Source organism: Ambystoma mexicanum, chromosome 4p, assembly GCF_040938575.1.
Source record: "Ambystoma mexicanum isolate Mex_15411 chromosome 4p, UKY_AmexF1_1, whole genome shotgun sequence".
Classification (NCBI taxonomy): domain Eukaryota; kingdom Metazoa; phylum Chordata; class Amphibia; order Caudata; family Ambystomatidae; genus Ambystoma; species Ambystoma mexicanum.
The window spans coordinates 167,981,016-168,002,572 of NC_090927.1; the positions used below are offsets into that span (position 1 = coordinate 167,981,016).

The following is a 21,557-nucleotide window of genomic DNA, read 5'->3' on the forward strand; positions in this document are numbered from 1 at the left end:
CATAAGTTCCGGAAACTTCTCAAGACTTTCCTTTTCCGCTCCTCCTTCCCTCTCCCTCTCTCCTGCATCTGTAACTGGTGCCTGGTCCCTTATGTGCCTTACAGGGGCCAGGCCCCCCTCGACCAGTCTACACCAGCACCTCCTAACTAGCACTTGCCCTCGGGAATCCTTCCCGGACTATACAAAGTTTGGTCCACCCCGTCCTTGCACTAGCTGACCCATACCCTTGGATCCTCAGGCACTTGCCCTCCTAGGCCCCCCTCAGAACTTGCACGGCCCCCGGGGCACTCTCCCTCCTGCAATTCTCCCCTACCCCTTCCCTTATCCCAGCCTTTCTGCCCTGTCCTGCCTCCTCCCCCCACTTATTGTCACTGCACTTGCATGGCCCGAATGTCACAAGGCCTATTAGGATCGTCTATTGTTGTTTTTTATCCTTTGTCCCCCCCTCGCCCATCCTTTTGCCTTGTGGCTCCTGGAAACACTTGTGTACAGGCGCCATACAAATGTCCAATAACTAAATAATGTCAGCATATGCTCAGGTGCAGCATCCTGTGCCAAGTATAGTCAATTTATAAGCCAATGCATCTCATATGCTAGGTCCAGCTTCTTCGGCCCAGTTACTCCCATCATTGGCCGGGTTGTGTTGTCATCAGGCCATGCAGGATACAATCTCCCTCACTCTGGAAAGAAGGCAGCAGTATGCCTTTGTCTCCTAGGATCCCCACACTGCAGATTCAGACTTCAGTCTCTCAGGAATCACACAAAGGGGCTCAGAGACTTAGAGTGGGAGGACTAGTCCAACAGATATGCATTTGGGACAGATAACCCCTCAAAAGCAGAGTGGCACCTGTCCTCAAGGTACACAGCTAAATGGTGAAATCCCCTTGCCTCTGTAATATACGAAGCCTCCAAGCAGCAACTCCATGATCCCAGCTAGCCACAATGCGCTCTCTGCCCCCACGGAACCTCATGTGCCTGGGACAATACTTTTCAGTAGCACTGGCCAAATCCAGTCTAGAGTGCAGGAATACAGCACAGGTGGACCACAACACAGATTGTCAAAAAATGCACAGTATCCCAACATTCGGTACAATGCTCCCACAAATCCAAGTACCACAGGTGCCAGACCACTCTACTTCTGAAGGGCCTTTTATGACTGAATGGTCTCTACCTCAGAACAGAACGCCCACCTACAGGACTGCAATACCCACTTTCACCTGAACGATTACAGTGGACACCACACGGCACTACATGTCCCAGAAAGCAACTCCCATGCTACATGTCCCAGAATTAACTTTGTCTCACTCAGCACAGATGAAACCCCTATTGCATCACGTTAATTAATTTGCTCTGACTCCCACACTAGAAAGACCCACCACAGAACTAAATGTACCAGAACACACTCACTCAGTACAAAGACATACATTGTGCTACCTGTCTCAGAATCCATTCCTTGCCACACAAACACTGATACTATCACAGAACGGTATTCAACAGAATGCACCCTCTCAGTCCTGAGACCAAAGGACTACCTGTCCTAGAATGCATTCTGACACCTCCTAGTCAAAGTGGCTTTGAGTCTTATACCCAGCTACAAGTAGTTTTGACAATTTCTACACTGTAGAGCCTTAAATCTGGCAAAATCAGAGACTGATGGGTCTCAATAGTAGTGCCCCCCTACCCCTCTGGCCCCTAGTCAGAGGGCTGCTTCTGCTTTCTGAACAATGTCTGCAAGGTTTGACTCACGAGATTCTCTTAGTCGTGATGCCTCCTACTTGGATACTCTTCTAGTCAGGGAACATTTGACACAGTACCTCATGTTTAAGATCCTTGGTCCTTTTTAGAGGTGAACTGTGACTGGGAACATAGGCTGAAAGACTCATTCTGGGAACCTCGTCTGAAGGGTGCTCTGCCTCTCCTAAAGTCTGGCTCAAGAACCCCTTTTGTCTGACTGGTGCTGACACTGAGAGCCCACTAATGTCAAGGTCTCAGGCTAGGGCCCCATACCAAAATCACCTCTGCTCTGCAGGAGTACAAGGATGAGTAGTGGCAAAACTGCCTTCCCAGTTTCTTACTAAACCTCTGGAGTCCCTGGTGTCCCCTCTATTTTCTTCGTTTTTGGAATCTTCCCTTCTTCTTGACCCTGCGCAGTCCGGCTTTAGACCGGGCAGAGGCACAGAGAGTGTTTTAGTCTCCGTCCAGGACGATATGACCAGGCTGGTAGACTCAGGTGGGGTGGGGGCCTTGATTCTATTAGCTCTTTCAGCGGCCTTCGACACTGTTGACCACCCCATCCTGTTGTCTCGCCTTGCACAGATGGGTATATCTGATCAGGTACTACCCTGGTTCACCTTGTTCCTGGTGGATCGTACTCAGAATCTCTCTATACCACCTTTTCTATCTGATCCCTGCCATCTTAGCTGTGGAGTGCTGCAGGGTTCCTCCCTGTCTCTGATCTTATTCAGCAAATACATCTGGGCACTTGTGTGTCTCATCCGCTCCTTCGGCGTCAGGTGTTATTCTCATACCGACGACACTCAGATCCTGATTCGTTTAGATGTTAGAGATGTCGTCGTGCTTACAAAGATGCCCGACTGCCGTTGGTGAGTGGATGAACCTCAACCTCAATTGGCTCAGGTTGAACGGAGACAAGACGGAGGTTCTGGTGGTGGGGTGTCCCCTGATCCCTCACTATGGGTCTCCTCTTTCTGGCCTGTTTCTCTTGGTCCCCCTCCCCGTTCCTATGGGGAAGGTGAAAAACTTAGGTGTAACACTATTGGCTTCTTTATTTATGGATAGCCAAGTTGCAGCCATCTGCCAACTGGCACATTTCCAGCTGAGTGTTCTGAAAAAAGTGCTCCCTTGGATTCCTGAGTCTCTCCGCCCTCTGGTAGTAGCAGCTCTTTTACTATCTCGGCTGGATTATTGCAATTCTCTATATCTGGCCCAACCGAAGGGGCTTATCCAGAGACTACAGCGTTTGCAAAACCTGGCAGCTAGAGTGGCCACTGGCTCCCTCTATGGAGCCCATATCTCCCCGGTATTACAATCCCTTCACTGGCTACCCGTGACACAACGCATCAAGTTTAACGCTTGATGTATTGTACACAGGCCTTTACATAAACAGGGCGCAGATTTCCTCCAGGCTAGATTTGTGCGCTACCATCCAAGCTGCCAATTGCGCTCTGCAACAGTGGAACTGCTTATTGTGCCTCCCGAATCGACACGTGCGGATTGGAGGCCGGGCTTTTTCCATAGCAGCTGCCATACTATGGAATGAGCTGCCGCTACATACTAAGAAACATTCTAATTATTTTGCTGTTAGGAAAGCGATTAAGACACTTCTCTTTTACATCGGTTGGTTGTGAATGACACCTGCCCGTTGTGGATGTTTGCCGTCTCTCCAGCGCCAAGATATCTCTGGGTTTTCCATAGCGCTTAAGAAATAACTAAAACATAACATACCATAACCCATCCCTCAGACTTCTACAAACCAGAAGTGATCCCAATCATGAAGATAAAACAGGCACAGCCAAGAGATAGACCTCCTTTGCCTTTTGTAGTATTGTGGGCTGAGGGCAGGCTGTACTCTAAGAAGGTGTGTGTGTGAGCCAGTAGCAGCCCAACAGCAACAGAACAACAGTTCCAAAACAAAAGAATGTCCAATCAAGGTTCCATAAGTACATGGGATACATCGGTCACCGTAATCGTATTGTATCTGCTTAGATTCACATGCTATGCATAGGCCGACATCTACTGGTAGCCATGGAGTATTACATATTTTGTTTTCGAAACTCGAAAAGGGACGTCTACAGGGTGTGCCAGTAATACTATCCCAAGTGTGATGTCTCCTTTACCTATGGTCCTTCACGCGTTGAGGTCACTCAGATGGTTTTGTTTTTGACATGAGGTAGCATGAAGTGTAGCATGAATACAGATGTAATAAAGCAGGTAAGAGTAGATACATCCAGAAAACATCTATGCACCTTCTACTCCACAGGGCAGGAAGGATGGGCCCATGTGAATCTTAGCAGATACAAGCATCAGAAATACGATTACGGTGAGTAATGTATCCTTTCTGAGGCTTGTAGATCTGCTTAGATCACATGCATAGACTAGCGAGCAATGCCTCGAGAAGGTGGTGGGTTGTGAGAAGGTACAGTGGCAAATAGATGTTTTAGCACCGCTCGTCCGACCTGCGAATCTGCTTTAGAATGTGTGTCAATACAGTAATGCTGAGTAAAAGTATATATGGAACTCCAGGAAGCTGCTTTGCAAATGGCGCCCAGAAGGGACTCTTGCAATAAAGGCCAATTTAGCTCCTGTACCCCTGGTAACGTGAGCTCTTGGTGTGAAAGGCAGTAGCAGAGCTGTATGCATTTCACTATCCATCTGGATATGAGATTTTTTGAAACGTGATCACCTTCCCTGCCAAGTGCTATGGAGACAAAGGGCCTTATTACACAGTAGGAGGTAACCATGCCGCTATTAGCGGCATGGCTACTCCCTTATGGCATACCGGGTCCGGGTAGGTGGTATGGGGACTTACTGGGTCATTCCAACCCTGGAGCTCCATCCCCATTCCCATTGAGCCCTATGGGGGCTCGAATGGGAATGGGGAATGGTTCCCGGAATGGGGACTTACAGGGTCCTCCAAGGTTGGAATGACCCGGTAAATCCCTATTTTGGGAACCCGGACCCAGAATGCGGAAAGGGGGTAGCCATGGTGCTAATGGCACCATGGCTACCTCATACCGCGTAATGAGGCCCAGAGTCTAGTTAGTGGAGCATGTAGTGAAGAATGTGTGATGGAGTATATTCAATAGGGTTTACATTTTATAAATCTTTTCCATTTGTTAAAGTAACAGTGCCTGGTGTTAGGTTTACGTGCCTCCTTGAGGATGTCCATACACCATTGAGGTAGTTTTAAATGACAAACTTTATGGGCCTCATTACGAGGTAGGTGGTAAGAGTGGTAAGGGATTACCGGCACAGGTAAGGACACCAGTGCCGGTAATCCCTTACCACCCTATTCCAAGGTCCCTTAGCAGGTCCCTGCCTTAACGCCTGGTTTTACCCACTAAGGCACCTCGGAATAGGGTGGTAAGGGATTACCGACACCGGTGTCCTTACCGGTGCCGGTAATCCCTTACCACCTACCTCATAATGAGGCCCATCTTGTCTAAAACTCTTCCGTTAAGTTGCCACTCGTGTTCTTCAGGTAGGGGATCTCTGCTTAGAGAGTCGGCTAGAGAATTGAGTTCCCCAGGAATGTGTCGGATACTAGGAACATGTTCCGCTTGAGTGCCCACTTCCACATTTTTGGGGCTAGCCTGGACAGACTTGGAGAGTGTGTGCCTCCCTGCTTGTTTATGTAAAACATGGCAGTGGTGCTGTCTGTGAGGACTTGCACTGTTTGACCTGTTAGATGCACATAAAAGGCTTGTAGGGCTTTGAGTACTGCTAGTAGTTCTAAAAGGTTGTTTTGCTTTTGGGCTTTGATCTGTGTCCACAGGCCATGCGCTGTGTGGTGAAGGTAATGGGCTCCCCATCCGGAGAGTGATGCATCTGTTGTAACTATCGCTTTCACTGGAGGATTGTGAAAGGGGTTTCCCTTTAACAGATTTTCCTTTGTCCACCAGCATAGCCCTTGATCTAGGCATTATCGAAATAACCACTAGATCGTCCCACTGACCGCTTGCCTGAGACCACTGTTTCGCTAACCACTCTTGCATTGGACGCAAGCGCAACTGTGCGTGAGGCACTAGGTAAATGCATGAAGCCATCATCCCGGGCAAGCGCACTGCTTTGCATACAGTTATTTGGCGACCAGCCAGATATTGAGGTATTTGTAATAGTATGTTTTGTACTCTTTCGTTTGAGGGTAAGGCTAGCCCCGCTTCCATTTTTATGATAGCTCCTAGGAACTGTTTGGCTTTGCTTGGAAAAATACTTTATTTTTTCTGGTTGATTAAGAATCACAATTGGAACAGGAGATTGATTGTGCTTTGGGTGTTTTGCTTGCAAATTTGAGGGGATTCCCCTGTTATCAGCTAGTCATCCAAATAGGGGTAACTGGGATTGATTATCTGCGTAAGTGCACCACCACTACTGCAAATACCTTGGTTAATACCGTTTGAGCGGAGGCTATGCCAAGGGTATCACCTTGAATTGGTAGTGTTGATTTGCTATTTTGGAGTGCAGGAATATTCTGTGCGCTGGGAACATTGAAATATAAAAGTATGCATCTTTCATGTCCAAAGTTGCCATGTAGTCCCCATGTTTTAGCAGTGGGATTACTTATTGTACCATAGAAATGTGAAATTTCTGAGGCTTGACATATGCGTTAGCAGGGCGCAGGTCTAGGACAGGGTGCATTGCAAGGTATTTCTTTGGCACAAGGAAGTACATTGAATTGATACCCTTGTTTACCTGGTTTGCCGGAACATGTTCTATGGCGTCTTTTCGTAGCAGTGCTTTGACCTCTTCCAGCAGAATGTGCTGTTCCTCCTGCGTCATTTGTCTTTGTCTTGGCGGGTGGTTGGGTGGGGCTGTATGAGTTCTATGCAATAGCCTCCCACCACGGTGGAAAGTACCCACTTGTCTGATGTGATCTATGCGTGGGTAAAATGAGAGATGCGACCTCCTACTGGAGAGGCATGGGAGGGGACCTGGAGCTGGTGGTCATTGCTTTGGTGGGGTGGAGCCTCTAGAGGAGGAGGATCTGCCTCTACTTCTTGCCTTATGTGGCCCCTTTGAACATTTTGTTGTGAGGATTGCCCTTGCGAGAAACCCCAAGATGATGTCTGCCCGCCCTAGTTGTAGTTGGAGGACCGCTGGGAATTTTGTCCTCTAAACGGCAAGTATTAAAAGCACCGTGTGCACAAATGGTATGTTTGTGGGCTGTCCCAGGGATTTGAGGGTGTCATACTCCTCCTTAACACTTTTAGTGCATCCTCGACCGCTTTCCTAAACAGGGCGTTAGGCTCAATTGTCATATTTAAAAGGGTGGCTTGGGTTTCCAGCTTGAAACCTGATTGACATAGCCGTGCATGCCATTTAATGAAGGTACCCTCAGCTACTATCCGGCCTGAATTATCTGCTGCGTCCAGATTACTTTTCAGTATGCAGCTTGCCACCCGTTTACCTTCAGTTACTGTTTTTAAAGATGTGCTTTTAGGGACTCCGGGGCAGAGTCTATTTGTTGTGAGATCTCGCCCCACACGTGGCAATTATGACTCACCAGGAGCGTGGTGTTCTTGGCTACCCTTACTTGGTAAACCGCTGCAGAAGTGTGTACATCTTTTTGCTCCCCCTGTCAGGTGGGGCTTCGGCAGAGGCTAAAGGTGTGCCCACTCTTTTTCTTGTGGTGGTCACCACGACAGAGTCTACCTGCCCCCTGATGTACAATGGGTCTGACAGGCTGGTCTACACATCTTCTCAATATGAGAGTGGACTACCCTTGTCAGGTTGGGGGTAAGCAAAGAAGGCTGAATGCGCCTTTGGATAGATTGGAGCAGTGGAATGAACTGTGCTGCAGATCTATATTTCCCGAGGATGTCCTCTACAAAATCCTTGTCGACTTGAGCTTTCTTGGTATCAATTTTAAAATTTCCTGCAGCTTTTGAAAGGAGATCATTATACTGCAGATAGTTATCCACAAGGGAATCAGCCACAGGTTGGTCAATATGGTCTGCAAATTGAATCATATATACATCATCATCGTATTCATAATATTGGTCTGTATCCTCTATGGCCCCTTGGTCTCCTCGGTCTGCTATTGAGCCAGGGTCCTGTAAGTGTAGTGTAGTGTCAAATAGTATAGGTTGTCAGATATTTTTTGATAGGAAGAGGTACTAGGCTGTGTCACGTCTAGGCGAGGTCTTTTTGCATCAGGCTGCTTATTAGCTGATTCACCTTGAGGGTCCCCCTGGAGTTTGGTAAATTGATCAGGGTTTTGATCAGAAAAGTTAACAAAGCTAGACATTCTTCTCATTACTCTATCAAACCGTTGCAGGGTCCATGGAGTGGAGCTTTGTAAAACTGTGGAAACAGGGGTAGGGAAAGGCTGTGGTGCAGGGGTCTGTTTGTGGTGCATTGTAACCAGTGATTTTGAGGATAGGGACATCACAGATTTGGAGTTTTTCAACGTCTTGGATTTAAGAAGAGTGTCTGGGATGTGTTTTTTAACGAATTCTCTCATTTTTGAATTATTAGCAAGGGCCGTTGACGTGTCTTTCGACGCATGGTCGCCGGTGCCAAAGTACTTGTCTTATTTGCTTGCTGTGTCAGAGAGAGACTTCAGCATCTGTTTCAGGGGCCTGTCATGTGGCGAACACAATGGCTCAGAGGACATGGATTTTTCAGACATTCCCTTTGACACTTCGTGTGGCTTATCATCACGGACGCGGTCGACTGTCAGCCTGGGGTGTGTGTTTAGTGTGGCGTGCAGTGTGAGTGCTTGAGCCGCCGGGTGTCATTTCCATAGCAGAACTGCCGGCCAGCCTGTTGGAGTCGGGGGCTTGCACGTGGGAATCCATCAGGTCCTAATCGCCTTCAGCTGGAGGCTCCCTCAACGTCCATGGCGGCCTCGGCCTGCATGGCGTGGTGGTCCCAGCGTTTAGACTTCCGGTCCTTTAGTGTCTTGGGCCAAAACAGTTTTCAGGACTTGCACTATTTTTCGGAATGGTCCCTAGAAGGCAGAGATTACACACCCTGTGTGAATCCTTCCAGGGAAACTTCCTGTTACAGAAAGGTCAACATTTAAATGGTGTATTTTCTATAGTATGGAAGGATGGCAGCTCGGCGATGTAAAAGGAAGAATAAGGAAATATGCATTCTCTAAATGAGATGAATTATGACCCCTCCCCCACTCTCCCTACTGTTCAGGGCCGAGGCCCCTTGGGGCCCAGATAGGCCACAGACAATGTTTGTTGAGATGGGGGAGTCGTCGTCGAATGGTCTTGCACTCGAAAACTGTCACCGGAGATCTTGCGGTGTTCGGCCGTCGAAAGGATAGGAAGAAAGTGTAAATGTAAACTTCGTATAAGTAATGGCATCATCCAGAAGAAGGAACTCTGCAACTTGTGTCCGACTATGATGGCATCGACGCATGAAGGACCATGGATACAGGAGACGTCACACTAGGTATAATATTACAGGCTTGTCCTGTCGATGTCCCTTTTCGAGTTTCAAAAACAAAAAATGTAATACACCACGGCTAGCACTAGATGTCGACCTATGCATAGCATGTGATCTAAGCAGATCCACAACCCTCAGAAATATAAAAAAACCTAACCCTGTGTAAAAGAAGATGGCAAATGCAAAAAAAGGACTGTATAAGCACTTGTGATGCTTTGTCAGGGTGAAATGCAATAATGGATTGTAGGAACGCAAGCCAATATTAAGAGTCCAATCCCTGTCCTTGTGAGAAGTGTCCCTTGCTGTCTCCGATCATACCCAGAGTACCTGCTTCTGCACAGGAAGGAGGGAAAAGGCCAGAGAAAAGTAAGACGAGGAACCTTTCCTCAAACCCATCTGTGTTACGAGGCTCTCCTAACTTTGCTCCTTTCCCAGCCTACAGCTTCAAAGGCTCTCTGCTGTGCAGCCCCTAGTGTGGGGCAGGCCTTTATTAAGGACTAATTTTTTTTAAGGCCAGGCTCACAGTGCATCTCCAGATGGGAGATCCCAGGCCGGGCAGGGGAGAAGGTACCTTTTCTCCCAGAGAGTCAATAGAGGCATGCATCTTCCATTTTATCACATTCACTGGAATGTAGACAAGCAGGTGACTGAAATCTACATAGCCTCCCATAGCTGTATGAGATCACAAGGGACACTGGTATGCTACAAATCAGATATGGCTTTAATAATTATGTGATTTACCAACCACTAAACCAAAAAAGATATGGCTCATCTTTCCAGATTATCCTGCTGCGCGGAAGGTAGTTTATCACACTTATGATGGTTTTGGAATAGAGGTGTAGACTTAAACACAACCTCTGCAATGAGGTAACCTGGCTGTCACAGCAGTTGCCAAACAGGACACTTGTGACTTCTGAACCTGCTCTGTGCCACTGGAGAGCAGGGGCTGTAGATCAGGATTCTGATGCAGTATATTGATGCAGACTGGCACACGTGTACGCTATGCTCTTGGTTTGAATTTTAATGAAAAGGGGGGGTCGGTGAGCTGGCCACCATTTCTGAGATGTAAATACCAGCATCATTGTATTATTTATTTATTTTTTTAAATAGCCAGAGCTTCTTCACTCTTGCCAGATGGCAATTCTTCACAGGCACCTCTTCATGTGAACCACTCACTAGCGTTACAGCCTCTTACCTGACCTGCTCTGCTATTCTATGGCTACTCACTTCTCCCCCGCCCACCTCCTCTCTCCAGTTCTACGGGGCACTGCCTTGGACCTGTCCTCACTCTCCTTTCTTCCAGGATCTGTGCCCTATCACCCCTCGCTGCAAAGTGATTACAAAGCCTGTTAAGATATGCTGAGACAATTCAGTGACCTATCGACTATCATCATACCTACACCATTCCCTGCAAACCCTAAGTGTTCTCCAGCTGGATACTTACTTTTTCAGGGCCTTGGAGTTCTGTACCTTTATTTCCCTTCCTTTTGTTTGCCTGAAAACATTTAATAAAAAGAGTGATGGCATTATTGACACCTAACAGGTCGTTCCTTAGGGTTGTCTTTATGCCACAGTACAGATCAGAGCTTTCTTTCTTAAGGGCCTTATTCATGGACTTTGCACTTCCAACAAACATGCTGAACCGGTTCAACGTGTTTGTTGATAGTGATCACTTTGCACCGTTCCATGAATTAGGCCCTTACGCTCTTTTGGAAGAATAACAGGTTACAAATTATCATTTGTCTTTAAGTCAACTCTGTGTTCAGCACCTGCTGCAGAAATGTGTAGGTATCACACAGGTCAAAAGCAAGGACAGCCATATTTGAGTGTCATTAAAATTGGTCTTAATACCTTTTATTACAGGACTTTGAATTGGCGGAAGAGCTCAGCACACATGCATGGGGGAAATAAATACTAAATGTGTTTATAATTTCTAACTATTATAACTGAGTGTCCTTGTTATAGCTTGTTTCAAATTGTAGTAGTCTCACTAAATATATGCAATTATAATACTTATATAAGAGCTCAGCGACCGCTTTGGGCAGTGATGCGATATATAGGTGTACTAAATCTTAATGCACCTTTCTATAATCAAAAACCATTGGGCCCAATTTACAAAGATTTGTACTGGAGCAAAATCAGAGTTGCCCTCGAGGATCTTTGGTTTGCTACAGCTAACATACATCTGATTCACAAAGCCTGAAACCGGAGAAGATCTGGAGATACTTGAAACATCTCTGAGAAACTCAGGTGCAACTATGATTCACAGTGATTGCCTCTGGTGCATCTTTGAGATGCTCGGGTGCAACTATGATTCACAGTGATTGCCTCTGGTGCATCTTTGAGATGCTCAGGTGCAAATTCGATTCACAAAGTTGTGCTGACATCCATCCCAGAGACGCTCCAGCCAACTCCATATTTGGGCTGCAGCATAGTACTAATTCCATTGTAGAATTCTCTTCTTTAAACAAGGTTGACAAATTATATTAACAAAACTAAAAGAGTGTTTTAAGTCTAGCACAGCTAATAATGACTGATTTATCTGGAAAATTAGTAACAACCAAAATGAGTTTATCGCATTGTGTTTTCTGGGCTCTCGCATTCAAAACAAAATTAGTTCCAAAATTTTGTGACCCAGAATCAAGTTTAAAACTGTATGAGCTTCCATACCCTGAAACATATCTTATCAAATTTCTATCGCCTGTTTGGCGAGAAATGATGACATCTTCTAACAGAATGCAAAGTATTATCAACTACTTGGGAGTTTTTCCCAGGGACATTTGTGCATTATGTAAAAATGATTAGCACTCTGGAACTTTGGTTATGTTGCTTATGTGGACAACAGTTTACACATATTCACGTACTTAGGTATTCGTCTTTTATTGTAGAAAAGTACTGTATTGGGAAAATGTGATACTTTTTAAATATTTCTTGCTTTTGTATTATTTATATATAGTGTTTTATTGTAATAAGCTGTAGCACATTTAAAAAAAAAGTTTAAAACTGACCCAGTAATGGCAGCGCTTAGGTCCTTTAATAGTCAATTGATGGGTTTTCCTTGACTCCAGTTACAGAGCCTTACAGATTAATGCTGATTCCAATGGCAATATGTGACTTGGAGTTTCACATATTCAGGTTATTAGCAGGCCTCAGGACAGAGAAATTAAATTTCTGGAGAAGCATTCTAGATCAGCCACATAACTGTAAAACTCAAACTAGGACTATGTCCATGGAAAGCAAGCTAATATAGGACGTGCTTTGCTCTTTCTGAAAATTAAATACTTCAATTCTCTTATTGTTTGGTGGGCGATAAGCGAGGACTGGTACCCCACTTGTCAGTTTTCACAGAGCTTAAAGAACAATTCGTAACTGACATAATGATGCGTGTTACTCATCAATCTGAATCTGGGATTGCGTGGGCGTGCTAAAAAAAAAGAAAACAAGCAGAGGATTGAGGGAAAATCCAACCATTAGAAAAGGAATAAAGTTAGCATACGAGAATTCGGACCACACAGGTTTTCCATAAAACATTGCCATATACTCATCCTTTTCCAGGTAGGCACAAATGCTGTCATTTTATGAAATTCAGAGTAAATTTATGGAAATTATGGAAATTGTCACACTCACTCGCTCTTAGAATTTTTAACGGAAGTTCTGCAATTACTAAATGAAACATATTTTTATTGAATTCAAGGTTTTTATGGAATGAATAATTCATGTTTATTTTTGTATAAGTGTTGACTAAAGTTCACAAGGTTTAAAGAAAACCTTCTCTGGCACTATAACAATAAAACAAAGAAACTAAACAGAGGTAAAACAAGTACAAAACTTTCAATATTCACCATCACCTATTATTCACAAAAAAGTTTTTATTTCCCACCTTTACTAAGCACTAAACAGTCCACTGCACTGAGCAATTTCCCCTGTTTTTTAAATTTGACCCTCGTTTATTATTCTTCAGAGATGGTACATGAGCACAAATTCCCACTTCTGCTGCACATGGCCTTTCCTCAAGTCAAATGAATGTGACGAGGTGTAACAGTCTGTAAATCCCTAAGAAACAATTCCCCGAAAAGGCTAAAAAATACCTTTGAATGACAGCAAAGGCAGCACTGCACACTATATCCCAAAGGTTTTGCAGCGGGTGATTAAATCGCCATCTATGTGCAAAATGTTCAAAGGTGCTTCTTCTAGTTTACCAGACATGGATGTTCAAATGACCGACTGACCTGGCGGCCCACAAGTCCGGCTCCGCTGCTGCAGGTCTTGGAGTAGAACGTCATACAGGTCTGTTTCAGACAGGGCTTGCACTCCTCCCACAGGGCCAACATTGTGTCATTGCACACCTCCACCCGCTCAGTTAATTGCTTCTTTGACTCCTGGGCCTTCCTCAATGCCTCCTAGAAGAAAACACAGACAGGGAAGACATTATCACTAAAACATAGCAGTTGCATCTCTCTTCACCCCAGTGCATGTTCTCTGGCCTAAACGTGTCCAGGATCACATTAGGCCTTTGATACGCCTGTCATGCAAAGGTCATTGATAGCCTAATGCCCACGGATTCCTGCGCTAGTGGATCAAGACAAACTATCCTCTGTCCAATCCCGAGGCCCGGTAATGTTTTAATATTATGCCAACATGTGAACTCAACTGGTATAAGAATATCTGCATACAATCATGTTTCCAACATCTGTGACCATGATATGATAGGTTATTTATAACGCGCTTAATACCCAGAGGTTTCTAAGCGTGGATCCGGGGATCGAACCTGTGTTGCTCTGTGTCGTCTTGCTTCCAAGGCGAGCACGTTACCCCTGAGCTATCCTCCCGAGACTCAGAGACTCCCATAGTAATCAATGCAATGTGAAAGGTCCAATTTCCTTTGTAGTGACTGAATGAGAGTTACCTATCTCTACACCTACTTGACTGGGAGATGAATGAACAGCTGTTTCACTTTATTTCATAAAAAATAGATGGGGGGTTGGGTAAGAGAATACGTTAAGGTAGGGGAATGGTGGATCCAAGGAGGTCTCCTCCCACATTGAGAATAAAAAAAAGGCATTCTTGAAATTCGATTAAAATAAATGCGATGTTTTCAGTGTCATTATTTTTAATTGGGTATTTCAACATAGAAACCAATTCAAAATACTTTGGGCCTCATTACATGGTAGGCGGTAACCATGGTGCTATTAGCGCCATGGTTGCTGCCGGTACCGTACCGAATCCGCCATGGTGAATGGCGGAATTACCGCCACATTCCAAGGTGAGTGGGGGCGGTAATTCCCCATTCACCATGGCACTTCCCCATTCCCATTTGAGCCCCATTAGGGCTCAATGGGAATGGGGAAGACGGCAATTACGGTACCGCAAATTGCGGTCGGGGTCCCGCAAAGGGACCTCGTAGTAAGGCGGTAGGGGATTACCGGCACCGGTGCCCTCACTGGTGCCGGTAATCCCCTACCGCGTTCCGTGTAATGAGGCCCTTTGTCTGATTGTAAGTGTTTTCATGGACAGGCACAGGGATATTTATCTCACTGGACTCAAGATTATCAGACAATATGTTCTCCTCGTTCTGCTCATCAACGCTGGCAGGCCGTCCCTCCATCCTGTTTTGTGCACAGAAGAGACCAGTGTTTTTCTATCCTGGGTCCTGTCTCTGGAATTTTCTCTGTGCTAGTTTGAAAAGTATTGATTGATTACTTACTCCTGCTCTGTAAAACACTGAACACCTTCCTCTTCAATTAACCCCTATTTGACATTGCTTCTCCTTATCCACTGCAGGAAAAATACAATCTAAACCAGGATGCAGTTTATTCTGCCCAGACTTTTGAATGCAATACCTAAATCAAATCAAATGATGTGGCATTGCCTTTCAAAATTGATAATATATTTCTCACATATTGAAGAGTATCTCTTTTCTGTAAAGTGATGCTAGCCTGGAGGATCAATAATTACAAATAGCCTGTAGTTTTGTCAGTATTGTTGAATGATCAAGCATCTCCATCAGAACTATATTTCCCAGAGTTCTGCTAGTGGCCATTTTGCTGTCTAGGGGACCGTAGAAGACTGGTTCAACAAGGATGTTAAGTATTCAATAAAATATGCACTATGGCTATTTTCTCTGGGTATTTAGAAACACCAGTAATGAACGTGAAAACACAAAATTAAAACCTTAAAGTCATAGTGTGCTCTGAAATATTATTGGCTAAAAAGATGGGCCATAATCAAAAATATATCTGAAAAATATTTTTACACGAAGTCCCTATGTAAAATATTTAGCAAATGAAGCTCAAACTGAAAAATGTGAAGCACTAGGGGGCATCCATTTTGTGAAATGGATGCCTCCTGTGCTTGCCCTTGCGGCACTAATGAAGCAAAATCCAGCCAGCTGTTATAAACAAAGGCTACCTCTGGGTGCCGAAGGCCGGAGACCAGAGACTGCAGGCAGGAAAGCTGCATCTGGGTCAGTGCTTATTTCTTAATTTTTGGAGGAGCCCGGAAAACTTAGAAAGAAAACCGCAGCTTTTAAAACGTTGTAGTTATGTTTGCGGTGGCTTCAGCTTGGAGCCCAATGGGCTCCAAGCTGAAGCCACCGCAAACATAAATACAACATTGTTGTATTTAAAAACGCTGAGGTTTTCTTTCTAAGTTTCTCGCGCTCCTCCGGCTCTCAGAAACTTCGAAAGAAAAAGTGCAACACTTTTTAATACAACCGCATTGTATTTCTGCCTGACGTGGCTTTCACTTCGAGGAGGATCCCCCCAGGAGACTCAAATTGAAAGCCGCTGCAGGCAGAAACACAACACGTATGTGTTTTGAAATGCTGCAGTGTTTCTCACTACGGCAGCTTTCGCGTGGAGTCTCCTGGGCTCCCCCAACCCTGAGGGAGCCCAGGAGACTCCAAGCAAAAGCCGCCGCAGTGAGAAATACAACTTTGTTGTATTTGTAAATGCTGCAGTATTTACAAATACAACAACGTTGGGGGAGCCCAGGAGACTCCACACGAAAGCCACCACAGTTCTTGTATTTATGATTTCTGTGATTTTCCAACCATGGCAGTAACAAATACAACAACGTTGTATTTGTAATTGCCGCACCTTTACTTTTTGCCTTCATTTTACATTTTCTGTGCTTCCCTGGGCTTGCGGAGCACCGAAAACGTAAAATGAAAGTGAAGGCAACCTCCTCAGCTCTGCTCTGGCTAGAGTAACAAAAGCTCCCAGTAGGGGGTTTTTGCTGCTTGTTTACTGCCGCCAGGGCACAGCTGAGGGGGCTGCCTGAAATGGCAAAATGGATGCTCCCATGTAAACGCTTTGAGCCTCATTTGCTCAAAGCGTTTACATAGGAACTTTCATTAAAAATATGTTTAAAGTATGTTTTAGACTATTGCCCATCTTTTAAAGCAATAATATTTTAGAGCGCACTATTCCTTTAATAGTGTGGCTTACTATGTTTTTGAATTACATAGTATGTGAAATTTGATAAAGGTATATAGCAAATCTTAAAGACTTTTTCAAATCACTGTGCCACAGTCACACTAATGTAACCTAAGGGAGAATTAAACTTACATGTCACCACTTGCAGTTCATAAACCAACATTGAGGGCCCGATTCTGAGCTCTGATAAAAGTAGTGAAGAAAGCATTCTCGCCTCCAGTTTCAAGCACCACCATTCTGAGGCGGGTGGAAGAAATGGAGGTGAGATGTTGTGCTTTCCAGTAGCAAAAGCTGCTAAAATCTATCCTTTTCATAGAAACGTGTGCTCCCGTGGCACTGGGAGCATTTCTTAAAAGAATGACACTTTTCTGATTTAATAAAGTTTTCATAAACTAGAAAAGTGGTGCTGCAATCGCAGAACTGCTATTTTTATAAATGGAAAAAGCATGTTGTCGAGTTTAGCGGCACCTCACAGGTGATGCATGTTAGCTCCTTTTTTTGACATACAAAACCAGGGCTTTTGGAAGGGGAATTCCTTTGCAGACCCCGCCTTGCATTTCCAATGGTTACCAGGGCCGTTGTCAGGCCGTACATCAGGCCCATGCAAAAGCCAAGGCTTTCAAGTCCATACGCTACATTCTTTGCTGTTCGGAATGTATAGTCAGTGAGTGGGGGAGGGGATGTATGTTTGCCCATTACATTACATACTTTTCTGTTATGCAGATAGTTCAATTAATAAAGGCAAGGAAAATGAATAGAAATACCTTCATTGAGATGGTAAAATGGTCTTCGTAAGTTAGAGTACCCTGTCTTTGATTCCTTTCCAGCTTGCATTTAGTTCCCGTGACCACACCTGTTGTTAACAATCACTACAGCCCTACGTTGTGTTTCGTTAAGTAGATTTATGCAGTGCAACGCTGCCATTTTCATTGTCTCCAGATGCTCATGTGGCTCTGTAAGGCAAAGTGAGTTGGGCTGGTTAGTTGGGAAGAGAGGCATAGAATAGATGTTGTGCTTATTGTGAGAACCCCAAGGGCATTCTCACATCTACTCTCCGGGAATCTCTTTCTCAGGTGGCCAGCGAACCAGGGAAAGGCCATCGCTTTTGGATGCCAACCCTAGGGCAGACAAGTGAGGGAGGATCACCTGGGTGAAGGGCCCTTGGTGATTGGGGAGAGAGTGCTTGAGGACGAGACATGGTACCCCCCTTTCCTAACACTGCCCTACCCTACCCTCCCTCTGCCTTTATGAGTTATATACAATCACAACCCATTCTTCCCCATTCACCCCTGAGATGAAGCAGAGGGAACTAGGAGTAATGCACACTTCCTATGTGAAACACCACTGTAGTACTGGGACAAAGAAGATGGGTATGCAGGCATCCACTACAGAAGGTCAGGCATGTCCCAGTAATTGGGATTGTTATAGTCAGGCAATACAGCCAACAACACACACCTGAGGCCCCATAACAAGGCTCAGATATATAAAAGTTGGAGCCCAAATCAGTGTAGAGAAGGAGAGCAGTGAATACTGAAGGTGAAGGAGAGAGCTGCCTTGGTGGAAAGAGTCCAGGAGGTCGAGAGACTGGCAATGATCCCAGAGGACCTGCAATACCTGGAGCAAGCGATTTCTGTGAAATTGAAAGACAGATGTAGCTACCCAAACAGCTGCAAACGAGAATGGATGCATGCCGCAGTGTGCAGAGAAGTGCCGGCGAGGAAGCAGAGTCAAGGCGGTCTGCATCCTGGCTGGCAAGAAGGTGAGCGGGAGCAGCAAGGGTTGCCACAGTGGAGCTGCGAAGAGCCAGTGAGGGTCAGAGGAATCGGAAACACCAGAGTGCTCCCAGGGAACCGCAGGCAAGTAGCGCTTCACGGAACTGAGTAAATATGAGCAATATTGAATACCGAACTGAACGAAAAGTACTGCTTGAATGAAATTATGCAATATTGAATACCGAACTGAATGGAAAGTACTGTTTGATTTAAAACCAAGGCATATGAAATACTGAACGAACATTGGAAAGTAAACTGACAAGGAATTCCAGACTGGGTGAAAGCAACACGGTGAACAGAACAAAAGCAAGTAGGTTAATAAAAACAATGTGGAGAAGACGTGTACGTTTATGGGAAAAGCAAAAGACTGATGTACAAGAGTGTTGCAGCAAGTAAAGAGAATACAATTGTGGAAAGTCAGAAGCCTGATGCAGAAAAGGATGTGAAGGAGTTATGCAAGTCCAAGGGGGAAGTTATGGGTGCGCAACATGTGATTGGTGGACCGTGTGCTCTGACAACTGAACCTAGACCTGGGAGTTTCCCACTCTGAAGTTCACAGACATTGCAAATCAAGGTTCAAAGTAGAAACATTTCACAGTGATAAAATTCAAAGGAACCACATCTCAAAAATAGTAAAAAGCAAAGTGACAAAGTTTAGCAGCAGCTAAGATCAGAAGTGGTAGAGTTTCACAGTAGCAGGTTCAAAGTGGCAACATTTCACTGTGGCGAAGTTCAAAGGGACCAAGTCTCACATTGGGGAAAATCAAAGTGGTAAAGCTTTACAGTGGCAAAACTTAAAGCAAGTGTCTCATAGAAGCAAAAGTAAGGAAGATAAGTTTCAGAGTGGCAAAGTTTTACTGTAGCAGTTCAATGTGGCAAATAAAATCACTTTAGTAATGTGGCTGTGATGTCCTTTACCTTGTTTTCATTGATCCCCTGGCCATGTAAGGGGGCCTGCTGTGCAGGGCTGGATGCCTGGTGAACAGGCAAACACGGAATTGCCCTTATCCACTGGCCATGCAAGGTTGCCCTCAGAGGACCACTGACGAGTCATATGACCCACAGCAGAACCAGTCGGGGCTGGGGGAGGGGCGAGAGATGGGTGGGGGAGAGGGTTTTGGGATTTATTTTTATTTTTTAATTAAGGGAAGGGATTGGGTAGAGGTATAAGGGGTGCAGAGCTTTGGAGGGAGTAGTGTAGGACTAAGGCCTTCACTTACCTCCTAGGGGTGGTCGGCGGAGAGTCTTCTTGGCATTCGCCCCGGGAAGCAAGTGGGCTTCCCTCGCTTCACTTCGATGTTTTGCTTAGTGCTGCTGTTCCAGTTCATGTGGCCCCCAGCAGGACATAGTAGGGCCTGGGGAGGGTCGACGGGTGGGTGGGAAGTGGGTTTGAGGATTCTTTTCTTTTAATTAAGGGAAGGTATGGGGTAGGGATATAAGGGTGGGGTTGAATGGAGTAGTGTAAGTCTAAGGCCTTCACTTACCTGGGGATGGTCGGTGGGGGTCTTCTTTGCAGGAGTGTTGCTAGATCTGGAAAAGATCTGGGGCTACGCTAATGTTGGGAGTTGGGGCAGGCTAGCTCGCCTTTTGGTTGTAGCCCCTGAGCTTCTATCCGGGGCTACAACCAAAAGACTCAGGCCATAGCCCCCTCAGCCCTCCCCAGCAATGCCTCTGCTTCTTGGCATTGCAGCGGTAAGCAAGTTACAAAAGGAACAGTGGCTGTGACCTGCAAAGTGTGCCTTATTGTGAAAAGGGGTAGTGTGATGCATAGCGTCACATGGTAACCGCAAGCACACGCTTTGTCTCCTGATGCAGTCTTAGGGAATTTTGTCAGTTTTTAATAATGCCCCATTGATGACCATATGCAGTACTCTGTTGCATTCACCACCCTATACACTGACCTGATTCAAGGCTTCCATATTGATGTCAGGGTTTGCAATGCATGCTCTAGGAGCAGGGTTTGTCTTCCTGGTGTAGCATGTTCTTGTCTAGGAGAGTGAACTCATCTTCCACAATCATGATCCACTCCACTCCTGCATCTTCACACCAGGTGTGTCTACCATATCCCAAATTAACAATGAAATGCATACATTTTCAAGGCTTTCTGCATCCACTTAACAGATTGACCATAATGGCGTTGACCCTGCAACTGTCTAGCAGGACAAATATTTGCTTGATATAAAACTATCCCTTAATTCAGGGATACCCAACTCATTGTGCACAATGAGCAAAATGTACATATCAAATGAAATGGTGAGCAACATCAATTTTTCGACTGAACATATTGGTGTTCAGTTGACAGACAAACGATTGCAGCACGAATCAGAAATGTAATAAACATATGACTTCTTATGGAAAGGTTTAATTTGCAGTACTTAATAGTTACTAGACCACCTGCAATTTCAGTGAAGGAAATTTGAAAAGACTTTAAATTCATTTGACGTTAAGTGGCTGTTTACAGGAAATTTTGAGGAAATGTGAGTGGTCAGTAGTACATTTTTAGACACATAGCACCAGTCAAGTTGTTAAATATAGTAGGACTAAATAAACACTACCAGAGGTTTCAGGTTCTCGAGCAAAATATTTTAAAGACATTTAGTGCAAATGTTTGGATGGTAAAATTGGTCACAAATGGTAGACTGATTTTCAGGTATACTTTGGTGTTCTGCCAGGGGGTTTTCTGGGATCTTTAGTGGCAAATGGTGCACTCCTAAGCAAACAAGATCAGCAACCCTGTCCCACAGTCATCAATTACTGTACTGTGTATTGTTTTTTCTTCAGGAATGTTATGAAATTGTGCTTTTCTGTTTGAAGAAAAAGTGAACAATATCCGCTTGAGTTAATTTTCCATGGCCGGTGTAGGCACCAAGAGGAAGATGTCCAAAATCCAGGGGGGCTGTTTGGCGATGCCTAGGCTCGACAAGGAGGCATTGGAAAGAATTACTAAATCACAAGAAATTAATATATTCTCAGAGGCCACAAAGCAAAGTATCAGTTTGAGTATTTGGTTGAAACAATCCGGGACATAGCTGTTGGCAAAGAACATCCCCAAGTTCAGGAGGTCCAGCTTATAGAAAGGGATGATTCGCCAATGGTTCCATGCAGAATGTAGAATCTTAAAAAAAACACTCAACCACGATTTAATATGTGGTGTATACATGGCTGGTCAGATTTAAAGTTTCCAAAATGGCATATAAAAATCCCCAAA

General features: G+C 45.0%; 1 protein-coding gene across 1 annotated transcript in view; it reads right to left on the reverse strand.

The window, feature by feature from the left end:
- The window catches only part of CLU (clusterin), a 177,929-nt gene that overhangs the window by 60,437 nt on the left and 95,935 nt on the right, over positions 1–21,557 (reverse strand). The window contains exon 4 of the mRNA XM_069605621.1: positions 13,371–13,541. Coding sequence (XP_069461722.1) covers positions 13,371–13,541 — 171 coding nt within the window. The remainder of the gene's footprint in view (positions 1–13,370; positions 13,542–21,557) is intronic.